Source organism: Ooceraea biroi, chromosome 7, assembly GCF_003672135.1.
Source record: "Ooceraea biroi isolate clonal line C1 chromosome 7, Obir_v5.4, whole genome shotgun sequence".
NCBI lineage: Eukaryota > Metazoa > Arthropoda > Insecta > Hymenoptera > Formicidae > Ooceraea > Ooceraea biroi.
The window spans coordinates 5,095,820-5,111,762 of record NC_039512.1 but is presented as its reverse complement, the minus strand read 5'-3'; the positions used below and the strand labels follow the sequence as shown (position 1 = coordinate 5,111,762).

The 15,943-nt window shown below is 30.5% G+C and overlaps 3 protein-coding genes across 6 annotated transcripts; all 3 read right to left on the bottom strand.

The window, feature by feature from the left end:
* Positions 1 to 252: 252 nt before the first annotated feature.
* On the bottom strand, positions 253 to 3,536 carry LOC105286840 (odorant receptor 43a-like). 3 transcript variants are annotated; one of them, XM_011352083.3, is made up of 7 exons: positions 3,450 to 3,536; positions 2,795 to 3,064; positions 2,200 to 2,668; positions 1,683 to 1,782; positions 1,426 to 1,545; positions 1,096 to 1,251; positions 253 to 509 (listed from the first exon to the last, which is right to left on the bottom strand). In XM_011352083.3, exons 1-7 carry the CDS (start codon positions 3,478 to 3,480, stop codon positions 456 to 458), a joined length of 1,200 nt encoding a protein of 399 aa, XP_011350385.1. In that variant the 5' UTR covers positions 3,481 to 3,536; the 3' UTR covers positions 253 to 455. The 3 variants fall into 3 exon arrangements, with proteins under 3 accessions (XP_011350385.1, XP_026826818.1, XP_011350384.1); XM_026971017.1 differs by having other exon boundaries at positions 1,049 to 1,251; positions 2,795 to 3,067; positions 3,450 to 3,533; XM_011352082.3 differs by having other exon boundaries at positions 2,795 to 3,067; positions 3,450 to 3,533.
* A 900-nt stretch (positions 3,537 to 4,436) lies between these two features.
* LOC105287092 (odorant receptor 43a-like) lies at positions 4,437 to 9,179 on the bottom strand. Of its 2 annotated transcripts, XM_026971024.1 has the most exons (8): positions 8,613 to 8,737; positions 8,074 to 8,343; positions 7,499 to 7,967; positions 6,830 to 6,929; positions 6,569 to 6,688; positions 6,273 to 6,428; positions 5,621 to 5,725; positions 4,437 to 5,419 (listed from the first exon to the last, which is right to left on the bottom strand). In XM_026971024.1, the coding sequence occupies exons 1-7, from the start codon at positions 8,638 to 8,640 to the stop codon at positions 5,672 to 5,674; spliced, it is 1,197 nt and encodes a 398-aa protein (XP_026826825.1). In that variant the 5' UTR covers positions 8,641 to 8,737; the 3' UTR covers positions 4,437 to 5,419; positions 5,621 to 5,671. The 2 variants fall into 2 exon arrangements, with proteins under 2 accessions (XP_026826825.1, XP_011350814.2); XM_011352512.3 differs by lacking the exons at positions 4,437 to 5,419; positions 5,621 to 5,725 and having other exon boundaries at positions 6,175 to 6,428; positions 6,569 to 6,588; positions 8,613 to 9,179.
* A 1,440-nt stretch (positions 9,180 to 10,619) lies between these two features.
* Positions 10,620 to 15,616, bottom strand: LOC105287074 (odorant receptor 43a-like). The gene is made up of 8 exons (XM_026971025.1): positions 15,212 to 15,616; positions 14,673 to 14,942; positions 14,099 to 14,567; positions 13,111 to 13,210; positions 12,857 to 12,976; positions 12,574 to 12,729; positions 11,600 to 11,689; positions 10,620 to 11,384 (listed from the first exon to the last, which is right to left on the bottom strand). Exons 1-7 carry the CDS (start codon positions 15,237 to 15,239, stop codon positions 11,636 to 11,638), a joined length of 1,197 nt encoding a protein of 398 aa, XP_026826826.1. The 5' UTR covers positions 15,240 to 15,616; the 3' UTR covers positions 10,620 to 11,384; positions 11,600 to 11,635.
* Positions 15,617 to 15,943: the final 327 nt, after the last annotated feature.

Here is a 15,943-nt window from a genome sequence, read left to right as displayed (position 1 = left end):
AACAGCATGACAATTATTTTGATTGAAAGTTAATTTTAAAATAACAGCTCTAGTAAAAAGTGAACATTTCGAAAATTTAAATTCGTTCTCTTTTGTGCAAATGATAATTTGCTATTAAAAGAAACACAGAAAAGATAAAGTTATATAGAAGATATAAAGTTATTTCTTATACTTAATTTGATTTATCAATAATTAATACTATTCAGTAGGATAGGAGTAAATTAACGATTGATTATTTATATGACTCCTATATGGAGAAAAAGAATATAAATTTTAATTATTAGCTGTGAGGGGAAAGTTATTACATATAATGAGTACATGATGTGTACATATTCCTTTAAGTGAACATAATATTCGCAGAGTACATAAAATAACAAATAACTATACAAATATATGAATTGTTACATCTCCCACAAAATTAGAAATAGATAGATTGGTTTCTAGATTTTTGTTTTTTATTCTCGATGCGCCAATAAAACCGAAATATAACCACCTGATGTTTTTAACAACTGAAACAAATATAATACCTTAACGAACGTTGAAGGAAGTATATAATCTATAATGTAATTCATAATTTTTCTTCGCATTATTAGTTAAAGAAATACATAATTAAATAATAAGGCTAACTTTATATTTCAGAATTACAAATATATCACGCATGTAAAATAATTGTAGGATTAAGAAAAGATGTTAAAACTAGTCTAGTCCCGCTATTTAAAACTAGCGACTGCGGGGGGGAGGGGCAGAAGGTTTTAGGGGAAGGATTTAGGAGCAAAGGAGACGCGATGTTTTAAATAGCGGGGGGTGTCATTAGACCAAGTTTCGCCACTGATTCGAATGTTAACAAGTTAAACGAATAATCATAGAATTATAAATGAGAGAGTTTGTTAAACAGTTGTTTAACAGTTAATACCCAGCAAACACAAAGTAACAGGTAATATACATGTTAGTTATAATTTCCCACTCATTAATATAAATACAACATAACATACGTGTTATGTAACAATTACATTGTTGAGTGGGAAATTAGAACTAACATGTATATTACCTGTTACTTTGTGTTTGCTGGGTACATATGTTACATTATAATCTTACGTTACAAAACATTGCCATAGTCATTGGAAACAATTTTCCCGCAGTAAGATACAATGGTTTATTGGCACGAATCATTATCATCAATATATTCCTCGCTTTCTTTGGTTCCAACGTGTACCACTTGTATTCATATGCAGCATGGTAAACTGCCTCGCACTTGGTAAAAGCGGCAACGCAATATGCAGTAAATTAAATCAATAAATATTAACGAATGATATATAACTTGATTATTGTAATTTACATTTGCATTTATGATGAGGTAACAAGGAGACAATTGTGAAATATATATATATATATATATAGTAAGTATATATATGTATATATACTTACTTGTGCAAACAAAATTTCACCTAAAACACAGTAGAGAAACATATGCATAAATGTATTGAGAGATACTATCAGGATGAAAGTTAAACGTGTAACAGAAAGGTTTCGACCTTGGCTAAACATCTAAACAGATAAGCAAATACAAATATAAATAATGGTACATTTATAAAATAATTAGAAAATACACGGATAATTGAAATATGCAAAGAGAATTCGCACGTAAACACCTGTTCTGATTTATGTTCGTGATTTCTACTTACAGTACCAAATAAAAAACCGTAAAAAGCGAATAATATGCCAAAGTAAAGGAGTGCTCCTAGCAGCATTATAGTAAACACGTTGTCAATGATATTGATAGATCTGCAACACAATCATATTTGCAAAATGCAAAATAGAAAATCCTTAATATTAAATGATATTAAATATTCGACACGATTCCTTCATTTACAAAAGCGTACAAGAATTATGTAATTCCTTTTGTAATTATATGTTAAGCTTCAATGTTTAATATATGTTAATGTTTAATTGTAAAATATAGATAATAATCAAGAGAAAAGGCTGCCATTTTTAATTATGTCTTTACACGATAACAATATTTAAAGATGTTCATTAGGTCACAGTACATTGGAGCTACAAGTCCTTAAAAATTGAAAAGAAAGAAATAAAAAAAATAATATATCATAAAAAATTTAAGAAAGTTTTAATCCTTTACTTTAAAGATAGCAAAACGGATTGAGAGTATCATTTAATGTTGCGTTGATGTAATATCTGCGCAACCTGATAAGACGCATATGATCCCGAATGTTGTATGATAGGGCATTCCTGAAGTCCTGAAACTTATCAAGATCGATCAAACGTTCCTTGAGATTTACAAGTTGACCACACACGTGAAAGACGAGCAAACTCAGGAAGCTATCCGTACAAGAGTACATAACGCCGATCAGCGTTACTGCAATACACTGTAAAACATACGTTATTTCGAAAAATGGACTCTTGTCCTTATCGTAGATATAGTGCGTTTGTAATGGTAAAGATTTGTCTGGATCCGTTCTATTTGTCCTATATCTCATTGAAATGCCAAAAAGGGGAAGAACGAGGGCAAAAATGGCAGATAGTAACATCATGAAACAACCAAATATCGTGAGAAGGCGTGCTATTCGCGCTTGCTTTATCATAATGTTCCTTTCTTCCGACGTCTTTGGTCTCAGCCAATCGTCTTTGATCATATTCAATATAGGTAGAATGTCTGAAATAAGTAGATTGAGAACACATGTATTACTGAACTTCGTTATTATTTTTGGAAATAGAACTGAAAGAAAAAAAATAATTTTTCTGGTTATTCAGGTTTTTAATGTCATAATGTATTTATTACCATATTTTTTTTGCCAAATGATGAATAGTTTTATCATCGCCATCAGAAGCGGCAAGGTGTACTGTAAATTATCGATTGTTGACATTATGTCATCGTAAATTTTCAGCAATGAATGTAGAGATGGAATAAGGCAGATCCAAGTAAGTAAATTAAATGAAATGATCACACGTATGTCCGACATTAATTTTTTCTGCTTTGTTTCATGGTTCTCTGGCCAAACGCCGAGCAATGTTAAACTGAGCCGATTTAATTCAATGGCCCATTCGTAGTCTGCTTTCATATAAAGACTTATAGTTAGTAAAGACTATATTACAATCATTCTTTCTTTCAACGTGTGACTCTTTAATTTATCTTGAACTTTCATTTTGTTATAGAAAAGAGTATATTGTGGACATCGTTAACATATGTCAAATCATATGAAAGCTTATTAAATGGTAATAATTTGTAATGTAAGAATTAAATTAGGTATAAACGAAAACTCTACAATAGAGTAACGTATATATAAAAAATATAGAAAATATATAGAAAATATATAGAAAATATATAGAAAATATATAGAAAATATATAGAATATATATAGAGAATATATAAAATATATAGAAAGGTACTATAAACTTATGTTGTACTCGTATTTTAATAAAGAAGGAATGTATACCTCTGTATGCTGTATGCTGCGAAACGTCCATATTGACATCTACGAGAAGACTGAGTATCCGTTTTCTTACATCACGTTTGGGTGGTCGCGTATCACAAAAGGGCACTTAAATTGTTGGAAGCATAATCCTGCTGTTTACGGGTGTACAAGTCGTACAGTAATAATGCAACGCCTAATGGAGAACATTACAGAAGGGTGATGTTTATACCCGCTCATCCTTGTCATAATTGAAAAACTAAACGCTTGCGACTGAAGGCGCCGCATAAGAAACTTTCGCGGAATGAGGATACTTGTGTATGAAGGGCCGCACTACACTTCTGATAACTTTTTAATATTACATAATTGCAGTTATCTTGGAGCACTAAGTTGAAAGGTTCTATATATTTTAAGTGTTAAAATAATAAAGCTGTTTAATTGTTAGAAGCTCTATAAGTAAATAAAGACATAGTTATTAAAAGAAAAAATATTAAGTTCTTTATGGAAGCAATTTATAATTTCAATAAATCTGGTCATTCAATCCTTTCGCATTTGTTCGTTTCTTACGTAAAACAAATCTTCAAGGAAAAATTGAATTTAATTACTTATTCTTTTAATACGTATGTATTTAAACTTTTCTAAAACCGATCCTGTCGATGTTATTGATCCGCTACTTTACTACAACTATCAACGACACGAGTATGGAAGGTTGTCAAACTAAAAGGAACTTCAAAATTTTTACATCTCTGTTTGTTTCCCCTACGTGTTTCATCAGTTATATAACTACGACGAATAAATTCAATATGTGTGAAATTATAGTTATGTAGTAGCGTGGATATGTGCTGAGCTACATATATATGACATATGAATTGTCAGTCCGTTCTCACTATTTGTGATAATACTCCGCGATATATATTATAACTTTGATGACAGAAAGATGAATCTCCAAAGACTTATAAATTTATGGCAATATATCTCAATAAGTATCATTCTTGGATACAGCAGAATTAAACCTTTCAGAGTTTTATATCAGCATGTGCATATACACATGATACATGAGTAACAATGTATAATATTGATAGATATACATATTAGTATTATTTTAATATTTAAAAATATTCGATACATATAATATTTAAATATTTTTAATATATAAAAATATTCGATACACTAGGTACATCATATTCCGAAGTTCTATATTTATTTTTCGATGTCTCGTTGTATTGACGAATTTATTCATGATTGCATAACTTCTCGGAAAAGAAATGCATGAGTGTTCTGTGCGAAATTCCTCTCTCGGCCGTTGACTTTATTCGAGATCTAGGGATGATATTCTGTAATGACTTAACCGTTGAATAACACATCCATTATATCACGGGTTCCACGTTTAAAAGACTAGGCTTGGTAAATTGTTCATTTAAATTTTTTACAAATGTAAATAGTTTACAATTATTGAATTGTATCTTTGTGAAACCGTAACTAAAGTTTGACTCAGTTGTCAGTTGTCTGGGCACCGTATCATGCAAATCAATGTGATTTGAGAGGATTCAGTACCAATTTCTTCGTTGAGTTAGCTTTAATTCGCATAAACAAAGATGAGGTTTTTTATGCAGAATTATGAGTGTTTATTAAAGGATCTAAATTTGTTAATATTAAAGATCGTAAAGTTTAATTGGACTTAATATTTCTGTGCACATTGGTAAATAGTATCACTTATTATCCTGATTTGCTGGAGCGCATAAATCTGTAAGTTCCAGATAAATCATGTAAAAATAATAAATTGTTCTATGTAGAATATCATTGTACTTCATGAAAAGTTTATACTACTTAGTCGTATGTGCTTGCTGGGGATTTCTTGGCACAGATTGATTTTTGCCACGTAAATCCAAATTCAATTAAAAGAATTCTTTCTCATTTGCAGTTTTGTCTGATTTTTTTGGTTTCTTTATAATTTGTCAGACTGTTGGATTTTATAATAAATCTAGTTATCTATTCTGTAATATAATAATTTAATATTCTACTCGCGGATTTTTTTCCGTTAAATATGATTAACAACAAATAAATAAGAAGAAATAAAAGAGAATTTAAAAATAATGAGTGTATGATGTGTATATATTATTTATGTGAAGATATTTTTCTCTTAGTACATATGCAAAAAATAACTATACAAACTATACAAATATAAAAGTTATTACATCTTCCTCAAAATTTTGATACGAATATCAGTTTCTAGATGTCGTTTGTTATTATTCCCGATGTGCCAGCAACACGGATATATAACCACCTGATGTCTTTAACAACTGAAACAAATATAATCCTTGAAAACATATTGGTGAAAATATATAATCTATGACATGAGTATATTATATTTTTTCCACTGTAGTAAAAAAATTCATAATTGAATAATAAGCACGATTGTATATTTGCAAATTATACAATCCTTCATATGTGTGTGTGTGTTAAAAAATTATATTAAGTACATGAAATAATTTTTGTTATAATTATTTTAGTGTGTTCTTAAAGAAGATCATGTTGAATGAATGACATTCGTAAATTACAGATGTATTAATTAGAATACACTTATAAGGACACAATTTATTACGAACAGTTGCTTCGAATATTTATCTCTATTCATTTCTCAATGCTTTTCATAAATTTCAAAATTATGCAGATAAATCTTCATAATTTTTCAGTTCTTTCTGTGGACCGTGTCTGATATATAAATTTTAATATATTGTTTTTGTTTTAATTTAAGTGTTAACATTTGAAGGAATAATCATAGAATTATAAATGGAGGAATTTGCGTAACAGTTGTTTAACAGTTACTATGTTACATCATAATCTTACGTTACAAAATGTTGCCATAGTCATAGGAAACAATTTTCCCGCAGTGAGATACAACGGCTTGTTGGCACGAATCATTATCATCAATAGATTTTTCGTTTCTTTCGGTTCCAATGTGTACCAGTTGTATTCGTATGCTGCATCGTAAATTGCCTCGCACTTAGCAAAAGCGGCAACGCAATACGCAGTAAATTAAATCAATAAATATTAATGACTGATATACATCTTGATTATTATTTTAATTTATATGTGTATTCATGATGAAGTAATGTAGATAATTATGAAATATAAATACTTACTTGTGCAAGCAAAATTTCACCTACAACACAGTAGAGACACATATGCATAAATGTATTGAGAGATACTATCACGATGAAAGTTAAACGTGCAACAGAAAGGTTTCGACCTTGACTAAACATCTAAACGGATGAGCAAATACAAATATAAATAATGGCACATTTATAAAATAATTAGGAAATACTCAGATAATTGAAATATGTAAAGAGAATTCTTTTGCAAGTAAACAAATGCATTAATTTGAATTCGTAATGTTTACTTACAGTACCAAATAAAAAACCGTAAAAAGCGAATAATATGCCAAAATAAATAAGTGCTCCTAGCAGCATTATAGTAAACACATTGTCAATGATATTGATAGATCTGTAACATAAGTACATCAGGAAAATCTGCAAAATCTACAAAACGGAAATTATCAACTGATACTAAATATTCTTATTTTTACAAATACAGAAAAGAGCTGTACAATTCCTTGTTAAATCGTAGGTTAAAGGTTTAATGTTTTACTGTACGTTAATGTCTAATCCTTTCGTTCATGACTATACATTTGTTTCAAAATCAAAGATAAGAAAGTCAGCTGTTTCGAAGTCAACTTGAAGAGTTTTAGTGAAAGAAATGATATTATATCTTGCGAGTGAGCGGGGGAGGGTGGTACATATGTGTACCAATAGGAATTTAATTTGATCGACTTGTATATAATAACTTCAAATTAGTGCTAGAAGTTCTTAAACATTGAAATAAAGTAAAAAAAATGAAAGCTTTATGGTTCAACGTTCAAGAAAATTTTAATTCTTTACTTTAAGTGTAACGAAAAGAATTGAAAGCATCACTCCGAGATTTTGTGTTATCGCTGTGAGGCTGTGCCAATCAGCAAGCATATTATGACTGAATAGTGAAAGTTTCCTTGATGTTGATTTGATAATTTGCATAACCTGATAAGACGTATATGATTCCTAACGTTGTATGATAGGACATTCCTGAAGTCCTGAAACTTATCCAAATCTATTACACGTTTCTTGAGATTTTCCAGCTGACCACACACATGAAAAACTAGCAAACTCAGGAAGCTGTCCGGACTAGAATACATGAAGGCGAGCAGTACTAATGAAATACTCTGTAGAATATACGTTATTTCGAAAAATGGACTCTTGTCTTTATCGTAGATGTAATATGTTTGAATCGGCAAAGACTTGTCCGGGTCTGTTCTGTTTGTCCTATATCTGATTGAAAAGCCAAATAGGGGAAAAACAAAGCCAAAGATGAGAGTTAGTAACATTACGAAGTAACCGACTATCGTTAGAATACGTGCGATTCGCGCATGTTTTATCATAACGTTCCTTTCCTCTGACGTCTTTGGTCTCAACCAATCGTCTTTGATCATATTTAATAGAGGTAGAATATCTGAAATGAGTCGGAGATTATACATACATTACTGAATTTTGCGTTCCTTTTCGGAAATACAGCAAAGGAAAAAGTCAGCTCTTTAATGTCAGAACATATCCATTACCATATTTTTTTTGCCAAATAATGAACAATTTTATCATGGCCATAAAAAGCGGCAAGGTGTACTGTAAATTATCGATTGTCGACATTATGTCATCGTAAATCTTCAGCAATGAATGTAAAGATGGAATAAGGCAGATCCAGGTAATTAGATTTAATGTAATGATCACACGTATGTCCGATATTAATTTTTTCTGCTTTGTTTCGTGGTTCTCTGGCCAAATACCGAGCAATGTTAAACTGAGCCGATTTAATTCAATAGCCCATTCGTAGTCTGCTTTTATATAAATACTCTCATATTAAAAAAAGTTTTTTAAAATCACGTTATTTTATCCACAACTTTTCCAAAACTCCGTAACTTTTTAACATGTCTTGAACATTGTTTCCATTAAAATAATGAAAATATTGTGAATCATATTGAATTGATAATATTGACTGAATTATAGTAAATGTTATTAAAGGGAAATAATTTATAATCAGAAAGAATGAAATTGAATATAAAAAGAAACCGCAATAAACATGTCTTATTTAAGGAAGAATGACCTTTATATGCTGAATTCGTACCGTCCATGTTGACATCTATAAAGATACTAAATATCCTCCTTTTCACGTTTAAAATGGTAAATCATCGCATGTCACAAAAGATCACTTAAATTGCTAGAAGCATCCTGTAGGGGTGTACACGTACGTTAATAATGCAACGCCTAATGGAGAACAGTACAGAAGGGTGAGGTTTATACCCGCTCATCCTTGTCATAATTGAAAAACTAAACGCATGAGACTGAAGGCGCCGCATAAAAAACTTTTGCGGAACTTTTGTATGAAGGGCCGCACTGCACTTCTGATAACCTTTTAACATTACATAACTGGATTTATCTTGGAGCACTAAGTTGAAAAGTTCTATATAGTTTAAGTGTTAAAATAATAAAACTGTTTAATTGTTAGAAGCTCTATAAGTAAATAAAGACATAGTTATTAAAAGAAGGAGTATTAAGATCTCTATAGAAGCAATTTATAATTTCAATAAATCTGGTCATTCAATCCTTACGAATTTGTTCGTTTGTTACGTAAAACAAATCTTTAAGGGAAAAGTAAATTAAATTACTTACTTTCTTAATACTCATGAGTTTAAGTTTTTCTAAAACCGATCCTGCTGTGCCAATGTGTTATTGATCCGCTACTTTACTATTATTATAGCGACATGAGTATGGAAGTTTGTCAAACAAAAAAATTTCAAGATTCTTACATCTCGTTTTGTTTCCCCTTCGTGTTTCAGGTATATAACTACGGCGAATAAATTCAATATGTGTGAAATTATAGTTGTGTAGTAACGTGGACATGTGCTGAGTTACACATATATGACATATCAATTGTCAGTCCGTTCTCACTATTTATGATAGTAAGAACGCTATATATATATATATATACAGGGTGGGCCATTTTAATTTATACAGTCGATTTTTTAAAAAACTAAAAGAGATACGAAAAAATGTTTCAGACAGACATGTCACGATTTCGAGGGGGACATAAGATGATACTATTGGTTTGACCTTGAATAGTCGTTTGAAGGTCACTCGAAGATCACCTTCAATTTCTTAAATTGAAACCCCAACTTTTTATTGCAGATTCTTATTCTCCATCGAAAAGTAAGTACCTTTTGTCTGAAACATTTTTCCGAAAAATGTCATCTTATGTCCTTAAAATGTCCTCAAAACTCATCTTGAAGATCATTTTAAGGACATAAGATGAATTTTCGGAAAAATATTCAGACAAAAGTGCATGTTGCTCGCATAGAATCCGAATCCGTAATAAAAAAATACCATGTCTCATTAAAAAAAATTCAGACCGAAGTTAGACTTTCGATAAACAATGACCCGTCTAGTTGTATCCACATTCTCTGTCGTGTATGGAGATCAACGTTCGAACAGTGTATTGTCGAATACCGATTTACGTAATCACGTTTGACATTGTCGATTTTCGACAATACACTGTTTGTCGATTGTTTATCGAAATTCTAACTTCCGGTCTGAAATTTTTTTTTAAGAGAGACATGGTATTTTTTATTACGGATTCGGATTCTACGCGAGAAAACATGCAACTTTTGTCTGAAACATTTTCCGAAAAATGTCATCTTATGTCCTTAAAATGATCTTCAAGATGAGTTTTGAGGACATTTTAAGGACATAAGATGACATTTTTCGGAAAAATGTTTCAGACAAAAGGTACTTACTTTTCAATGGAGAATAAGAATCTGCAATAAAAAGTTGGGATTTCAATTTAAGAAATTGAAGGTGATCTTCGCGTGACCTTCAAACGACTATTCAAGGTCAAACCAATGGTATCTTCTTATGTCCCCCTCGAAATCGTGACATGTCTGTCTGAAACATTTTTTCGTATCTCTTTTAGTTTTTTAAAAAATCGACTGTATAAATTAAAATGGGCCACCCTGTATATATTATATCTTTGATGACAGAATCGCAGAAATATGAATCTCCAAAGACTTATAAATGTATGACAATATGCCTCAATATATATCATTCTTGATCAGAATTAACTCTTTCAGATTTTATGTCAGCATTTGTATATACAAATGATACACGGGAAACAATTTGAAATATTGCAATATAGATATATTAGTATTACCTATAGGTTGTATATTAGATATATAACCTTTCAAAAATATTCAATACATTAAGTATGTTATATTTACGAAGTTTCATATTATTTTGCGATGTCTAATTTAATTGACGATTTTATACATAATGACATCACTTTATATTAACGAGTTTCAAACTCCTCAAAGAATAGTTTGAAAAATATTGATTTTTATGCGAATAGGATATAGATGATGACAGATATGGACAAGATATACAAAAGTTTCTTCGTCGTGTTATCTGTAAGTTGCATAAACTGATGAGATTTTTTAAGCAGAATTATGATTGTTTGTTAAAGGAACTAAATCAGTTAACATTAAAAATCGTAGAGTTTTAATGGACTTGGAATTTCTGTGCAAACTGGTGAATAATATCATTGATCTTGATTTAGTGGAGCGCACATATCTGTAAATTCCAGGTAAATCATTTAGAAAACATAAATTGTTCTATGTAGAATATCATCGTACTTCATGGAGAGTTTATACCACTTAGTCGTATGTTCTCGCTGAAGAATGATTTCTCGGCACACATTGATTTTGCTATGCAGATCCAAATTCAATTAAAAAAATTCTTCCCTGTCATTTGTAATTTTATCTGAATGGTTTGGTTTCTTTATAATCTGTCAGACTCTTGGATTTCATAATAAATCTAGTTGTCTACTCTATAATATAATAATTTAATATTTTACTCGCGGAATTTTTTTCGTTAAATATGATTAACAAAAAATAAATTAGAAAAAATAAAAGAGAATTTAAAAAATAATAAGTGTATAATGTGTATATATTGCTTTATGTGAAGATAATTTTCTCGTAGCACATGCAAAAAATAACTACAATACAAACTATACAAAAATAAGAATTGTTACATGTTCCTTACAATTTGATACGGATAATTTTTTGTAGATTTCTTATTTTACTCCCGATGTGCCAACAAAACCGATATATAACCACCTGATGTCTTTAAGACCTGAAACAAATATAATCCTTGAAAAACATTGGTGAAAATATATTATCTATGACGTAATTATAATATATATTTGTCTCGTTCTAGTAGTTAAAAAAATGCATAATTAAATAATGAGGCCAATTTTATATTGGGAATTATTATAAAATTATACATGTGTGTGTTAGAAACTTATTTTAAATACATGAAATCACTATTATTATAATCATTTAATGTGTTTTTAAACAAGACCATGTGACTGATATTCTTAAAGTACAGATGTATTAATGAGAGTACTCTTATTGTAATGACACAATGTATTAGGAACAGTTAGTTCAAATATTTATCTGTTGGATAATATAGAGTTAAGTCACTCATGATATTTCTCATATATTACTGATAGTTTTTCATTACGGGCGTCTGCGCATGTTTACACGCAGGACGTCTAGAAATCTTTATTTGTGTTAGTTCCGCTCGAGTAATATAGTTTCTTTTGTTTTCATTACTAGCACTGATAGAGGTGATAGCGAGCGACTCTATTGTATGTACCTCTGCGTATCACTTCGTTTCCGAACGTTACGTTAAACGGATCGTTCAAATCGAGTCTCGAGTCAATCTTTTGTAATCGAAGCGATATAATAAAATCTGTTATTTACAAACACTGTGTGGCTCTTTAACATTATCTCTATCCATTTCTCAATGCTTTTTATAAAGTTTAAAAGTATGCAGATAAAGAATCATAATTTTTTCAGTTTTTTCTGCGGATAGTCAGATATATGAATTTAAAAAATATATTATTTTTGTTTTGATTCAAATGTTAACAATTTGAAGGAATAATTGTAGAATTATAAATGGAGAAATTTGAGTAAAAATTGTTTCATAGTTGCTATATTATATCATAATCTTACGTTACAAAACAGGGCCATAGTCATAGGAAACAGTTTTCCTGCAGTGAGATACAACGGCTTATTGGCACGAATCATTATCATCAATAGATGTTTCGCTTCTTTCGGTTCCAACATGTACCACTTGTATTCATAGGTAGCCTCGTACACTGCCTCGCACTGGGCAAAATGATAGCGCAATACGAAGTAAATTAAATCAATAAAATTTAATGAGTGTTATACACTTTTTGATTAGTAGTTTAATTCACATTTGCAGGCAAAATGGGACAGACAATTGTATACTTACTTGTGCAAGTAAAATTTCACCTACAACACAGTAGAGACACATATGCGCAAAAAAATTTAAAGATACTATCACGATGAAAGTTAAACGTGTTACAGGAACATCTGTACCTCGGCTAAACATCTGAACAGAGTATAAATATAAATTTAGATAACTACATTGTTATTAAATAATTAGACAATAATTCTGTTAAATAAAATATACAAATGGAATTGCTTTTTTTTTGTAAAAACTTGAATTTTCTTTCGGATACTTACAGTACCAAATAAAAAACCGTAAAAAGCGAATAATATGCCAAAGTAAAGGAGTGCTCCTAGCAGTATTATAGTAAACACATTGTCAATGATATTGATAGATCTGCAACACAAGTACATGTGGAAAATCTGCAAAATCTGCAAAACGGAAATTATCAAATGATAAATATTCTTATTTTTACAAATACAGAAAAGAACTGTACAATTCCTTGTTAAATCGTAGGTTAAGGTTTAATGTTTTAATGTATGTTAATGTCTAATCCTTTCGTTCATGATTATACATTTTTTTCCAAATCAAAGATAAAACAAAAGTAAGCTGTTTCGAAGTCAAATTGAAGTTTTTTAATGAAAGAAATGAAATTATATCTTGCGACTGAGCGGGGGAGGATGGTACATATGTGTACCAATAAGATATTAATTTGGTATTTGTATGTAATAAAAATTTGTTTATCAGAGTTTTGGGAAAAAACACTCACAGCGGCTCACTATTCAGACATAAAACGTGCATTGATTGCTGATTAGCACTTAGCTTCGCGATAACACAAACTTCTGGTGTGGTACAATATTCTCTTTTCCGCTTTTTAGCTTTCCGGAATTTAAAATATTTATGGTACCTATATATAACACTCGGGACGAAAAGATTAATTACATAATCCAGGTAACAATCAAGAAAAAGAAATACCATATTTAATTATTCTTTTAAACGATAACGACATGTAAAGATGTATTCATTAGTCTACCTTTAAAGTAGTGCCACAAGTTCTTAAAACTGAAAAACTGAAATGACACAAGTAAATAAAAAAATGAAAGCTTTGATACTAAATGATACAACATTCAGGAAAGAGTTAATCCTTTACTTTAAGTGTAACGAAAAGAATTGAAGGCAACACTCCGAGATTTTGTGTTATCGCTGTGAGGCTGTGCCAATCAGCAAGCATACTATGACTGAATAGTGAAAGTTTTCTTGATGTGATTTGATAATCTGCATAACCTGATTAGACGTATATGATTCCTAACGTTGTATGATAGGACATTCCTGAAGTCCTGAAACTTATCCAAATCTATTACACGTTTCTTGAGATTTTCCAGCTGACCACACACATGAAAAACTAGCAAACTCAGGAAGCTGTCCGGACTAGAATACATGAAGGCGAGCAGTACTAATGAAATACTCTGTAGAATATACGTTATTTCGAAAAATGGACTCTTGTCTTTATCGTAGATGTAATATGTTTGAATCGGCAAAGACTTGTCCGGGTCTGTTCTGTTTGTCCTATATCTGATTGAAAAACCAAATAGGGGAAAAACAACGCTAAAGATGAGAGTTAGTAACATTACGAAGTAACCGACTATCGTTATAATACGTGCGATTCGCGCTTGTTTTATCATAACGTTCCTTTCCTCTGACGTCTTTGGTCTCAACCAATCGTCTTTGATCATATTTAATAGAGGTAGAATATCTGAAATGAGTCGGAGATTATACATGCATTACTGAATTTTGCGTTCCTTTTCGGAAATACAGCAACAAAAAAGTCAGCTCTTTAATGTCAGAACATATCCATTACCATATTTTTTTTGCCAAATAATGAACAATTTTATCATGGCCATAAAAAGCGGCAAGGTGTACTGTAAATTATCGATTGTCGACATTATGTCATCGTAAATCTTCAGCAATGAGTGTAGAGATGGAATAAAGCAGATCCAGGTAATTAGATTTAATGTAATGATCACACGTATGTCCGATATTAATTTTTTCTGCTTTGTTTCGTGGTTCTCTGGCCAAATACCGAGCAATGTTAAACTGAGCCGATTTAATTCAATAGCCCATTCGTAGTCTGCTTTTATATAAATACTCTCATATTAAAAAAAGTTTTTTAAAATCAAGTTATTTTATCCACAACTTTTCCAAAATTCCGTAACTTTTTAACATGTCTTGAACAATGTTTCCATTAAATTAATGAAAATATTGTGAATGTTATTGAATTGATAATATTGACTGAATTTTAGTAAATGTTAGTAAAGGGAAATAATTTATAATCAGAAAGAATGAAATTGAATATAAAAAGAAACCGCAATAAACATGTCTTATTTAAGGAAGAATGACCTTTATATGCTGAATTCGTACCGTCCATGTTGACATCTATAAAGATACTAAATATCCTCCTTTTCACGTTTAAAATGGTAAATCATCGCGTGTCACAAAAGATCACTTAAATTGCAAGAAGCATCCTGTAGGGGTGTACACGTACGTTAATAATGCAACGCCTAATGGAGAACAGTACAGAAGGGTGAGGTTTATACCCGCTCATCCTTGTCATAATTGAAAAACTAAACGCATGAGACTGAAGGCGCCGCATAAAAAACTTTTGTGGAACTTGTGTATGAAGGGCCGCACTGCACTTCTGATAACCTTTTAACATTACATAACTGGATTTATCTTGGAGCACTAAGTTGAAAAGTTCTATATAGTTTAAGTGTTAAAATAATAAAACTGTTTAATTGTTAGAAGCTATATAAGTAAATAAAGACATAGTTATTAAAAGAAAAAATATTAAGTTCTTTATGGAAGCAATTTATAATTTCAATAAATCTGGTCATTCAATCCTTACGAATTTGTTCGTTTGTTACGTAAAACAAATCTTTAAGGGAAAAGTAAATTAAATTACTTACTTTCTTAATACTCAGGAGTTTAAGTTTTTCTAAAATCGATCCTGCTGTGCCAATGTGTTATTGATCCGCTACTTTACTATTATTATAGCGACATGAGTATGGAAGTTTGTCAAACAAAAAAATTTCAAGATTCTTACATCTCGTTTTGTTTCCCCTTCGTGTTTCA

Excerpts from the sequence above, each read along its gene's own strand:
- LOC105287092 (XM_026971024.1), bottom strand. The coding sequence starts at position 8,640 with ATGGACGGTACGAATTCAGCATATAAAG. Across the intron at positions 7,968-8,073 it reads TATTTGGCAAAAAAAATATG|ATATTCTACCTCTATTAAAT; the intron begins GTAATGGATATG and ends GACTCATTTCAG. Across the intron at positions 5,726-6,272 it reads CTATGGCAACATTTTGTAAC|TTGTTAAAGACATCAGGTGG; the intron begins GTAAGATTATGA and ends TATTTGTTTCAG.
- LOC105287074 (XM_026971025.1), bottom strand. The coding sequence starts at position 15,239 with ATGGACGGTACGAATTCAGCATATAAAG. Across the intron at positions 14,568-14,672 it reads TATTTGGCAAAAAAAATATG|ATATTCTACCTCTATTAAAT; the intron begins GTAATGGATATG and ends GACTCATTTCAG. Across the intron at positions 11,690-12,573 it reads CTATGGCCCTGTTTTGTAAC|GTCTTAAAGACATCAGGTGG; the intron begins GTAAGATTATGA and ends TATTTGTTTCAG.
- LOC105286840 (XM_011352082.3), bottom strand. The coding sequence starts at position 3,480 with ATGGACGTTTCGCAGCATACAGCATACAGAG. Across the intron at positions 2,669-2,794 it reads CATTTGGCAAAAAAAATATG|ACATTCTACCTATATTGAAT; the intron begins GTAATAAATACA and ends TACTTATTTCAG. Across the intron at positions 1,783-2,199 it reads GATCATATGCGTCTTATCAG|ATCTATCAATATCATTGACA; the intron begins GTTGCGCAGATA and ends ATTGTGTTGCAG.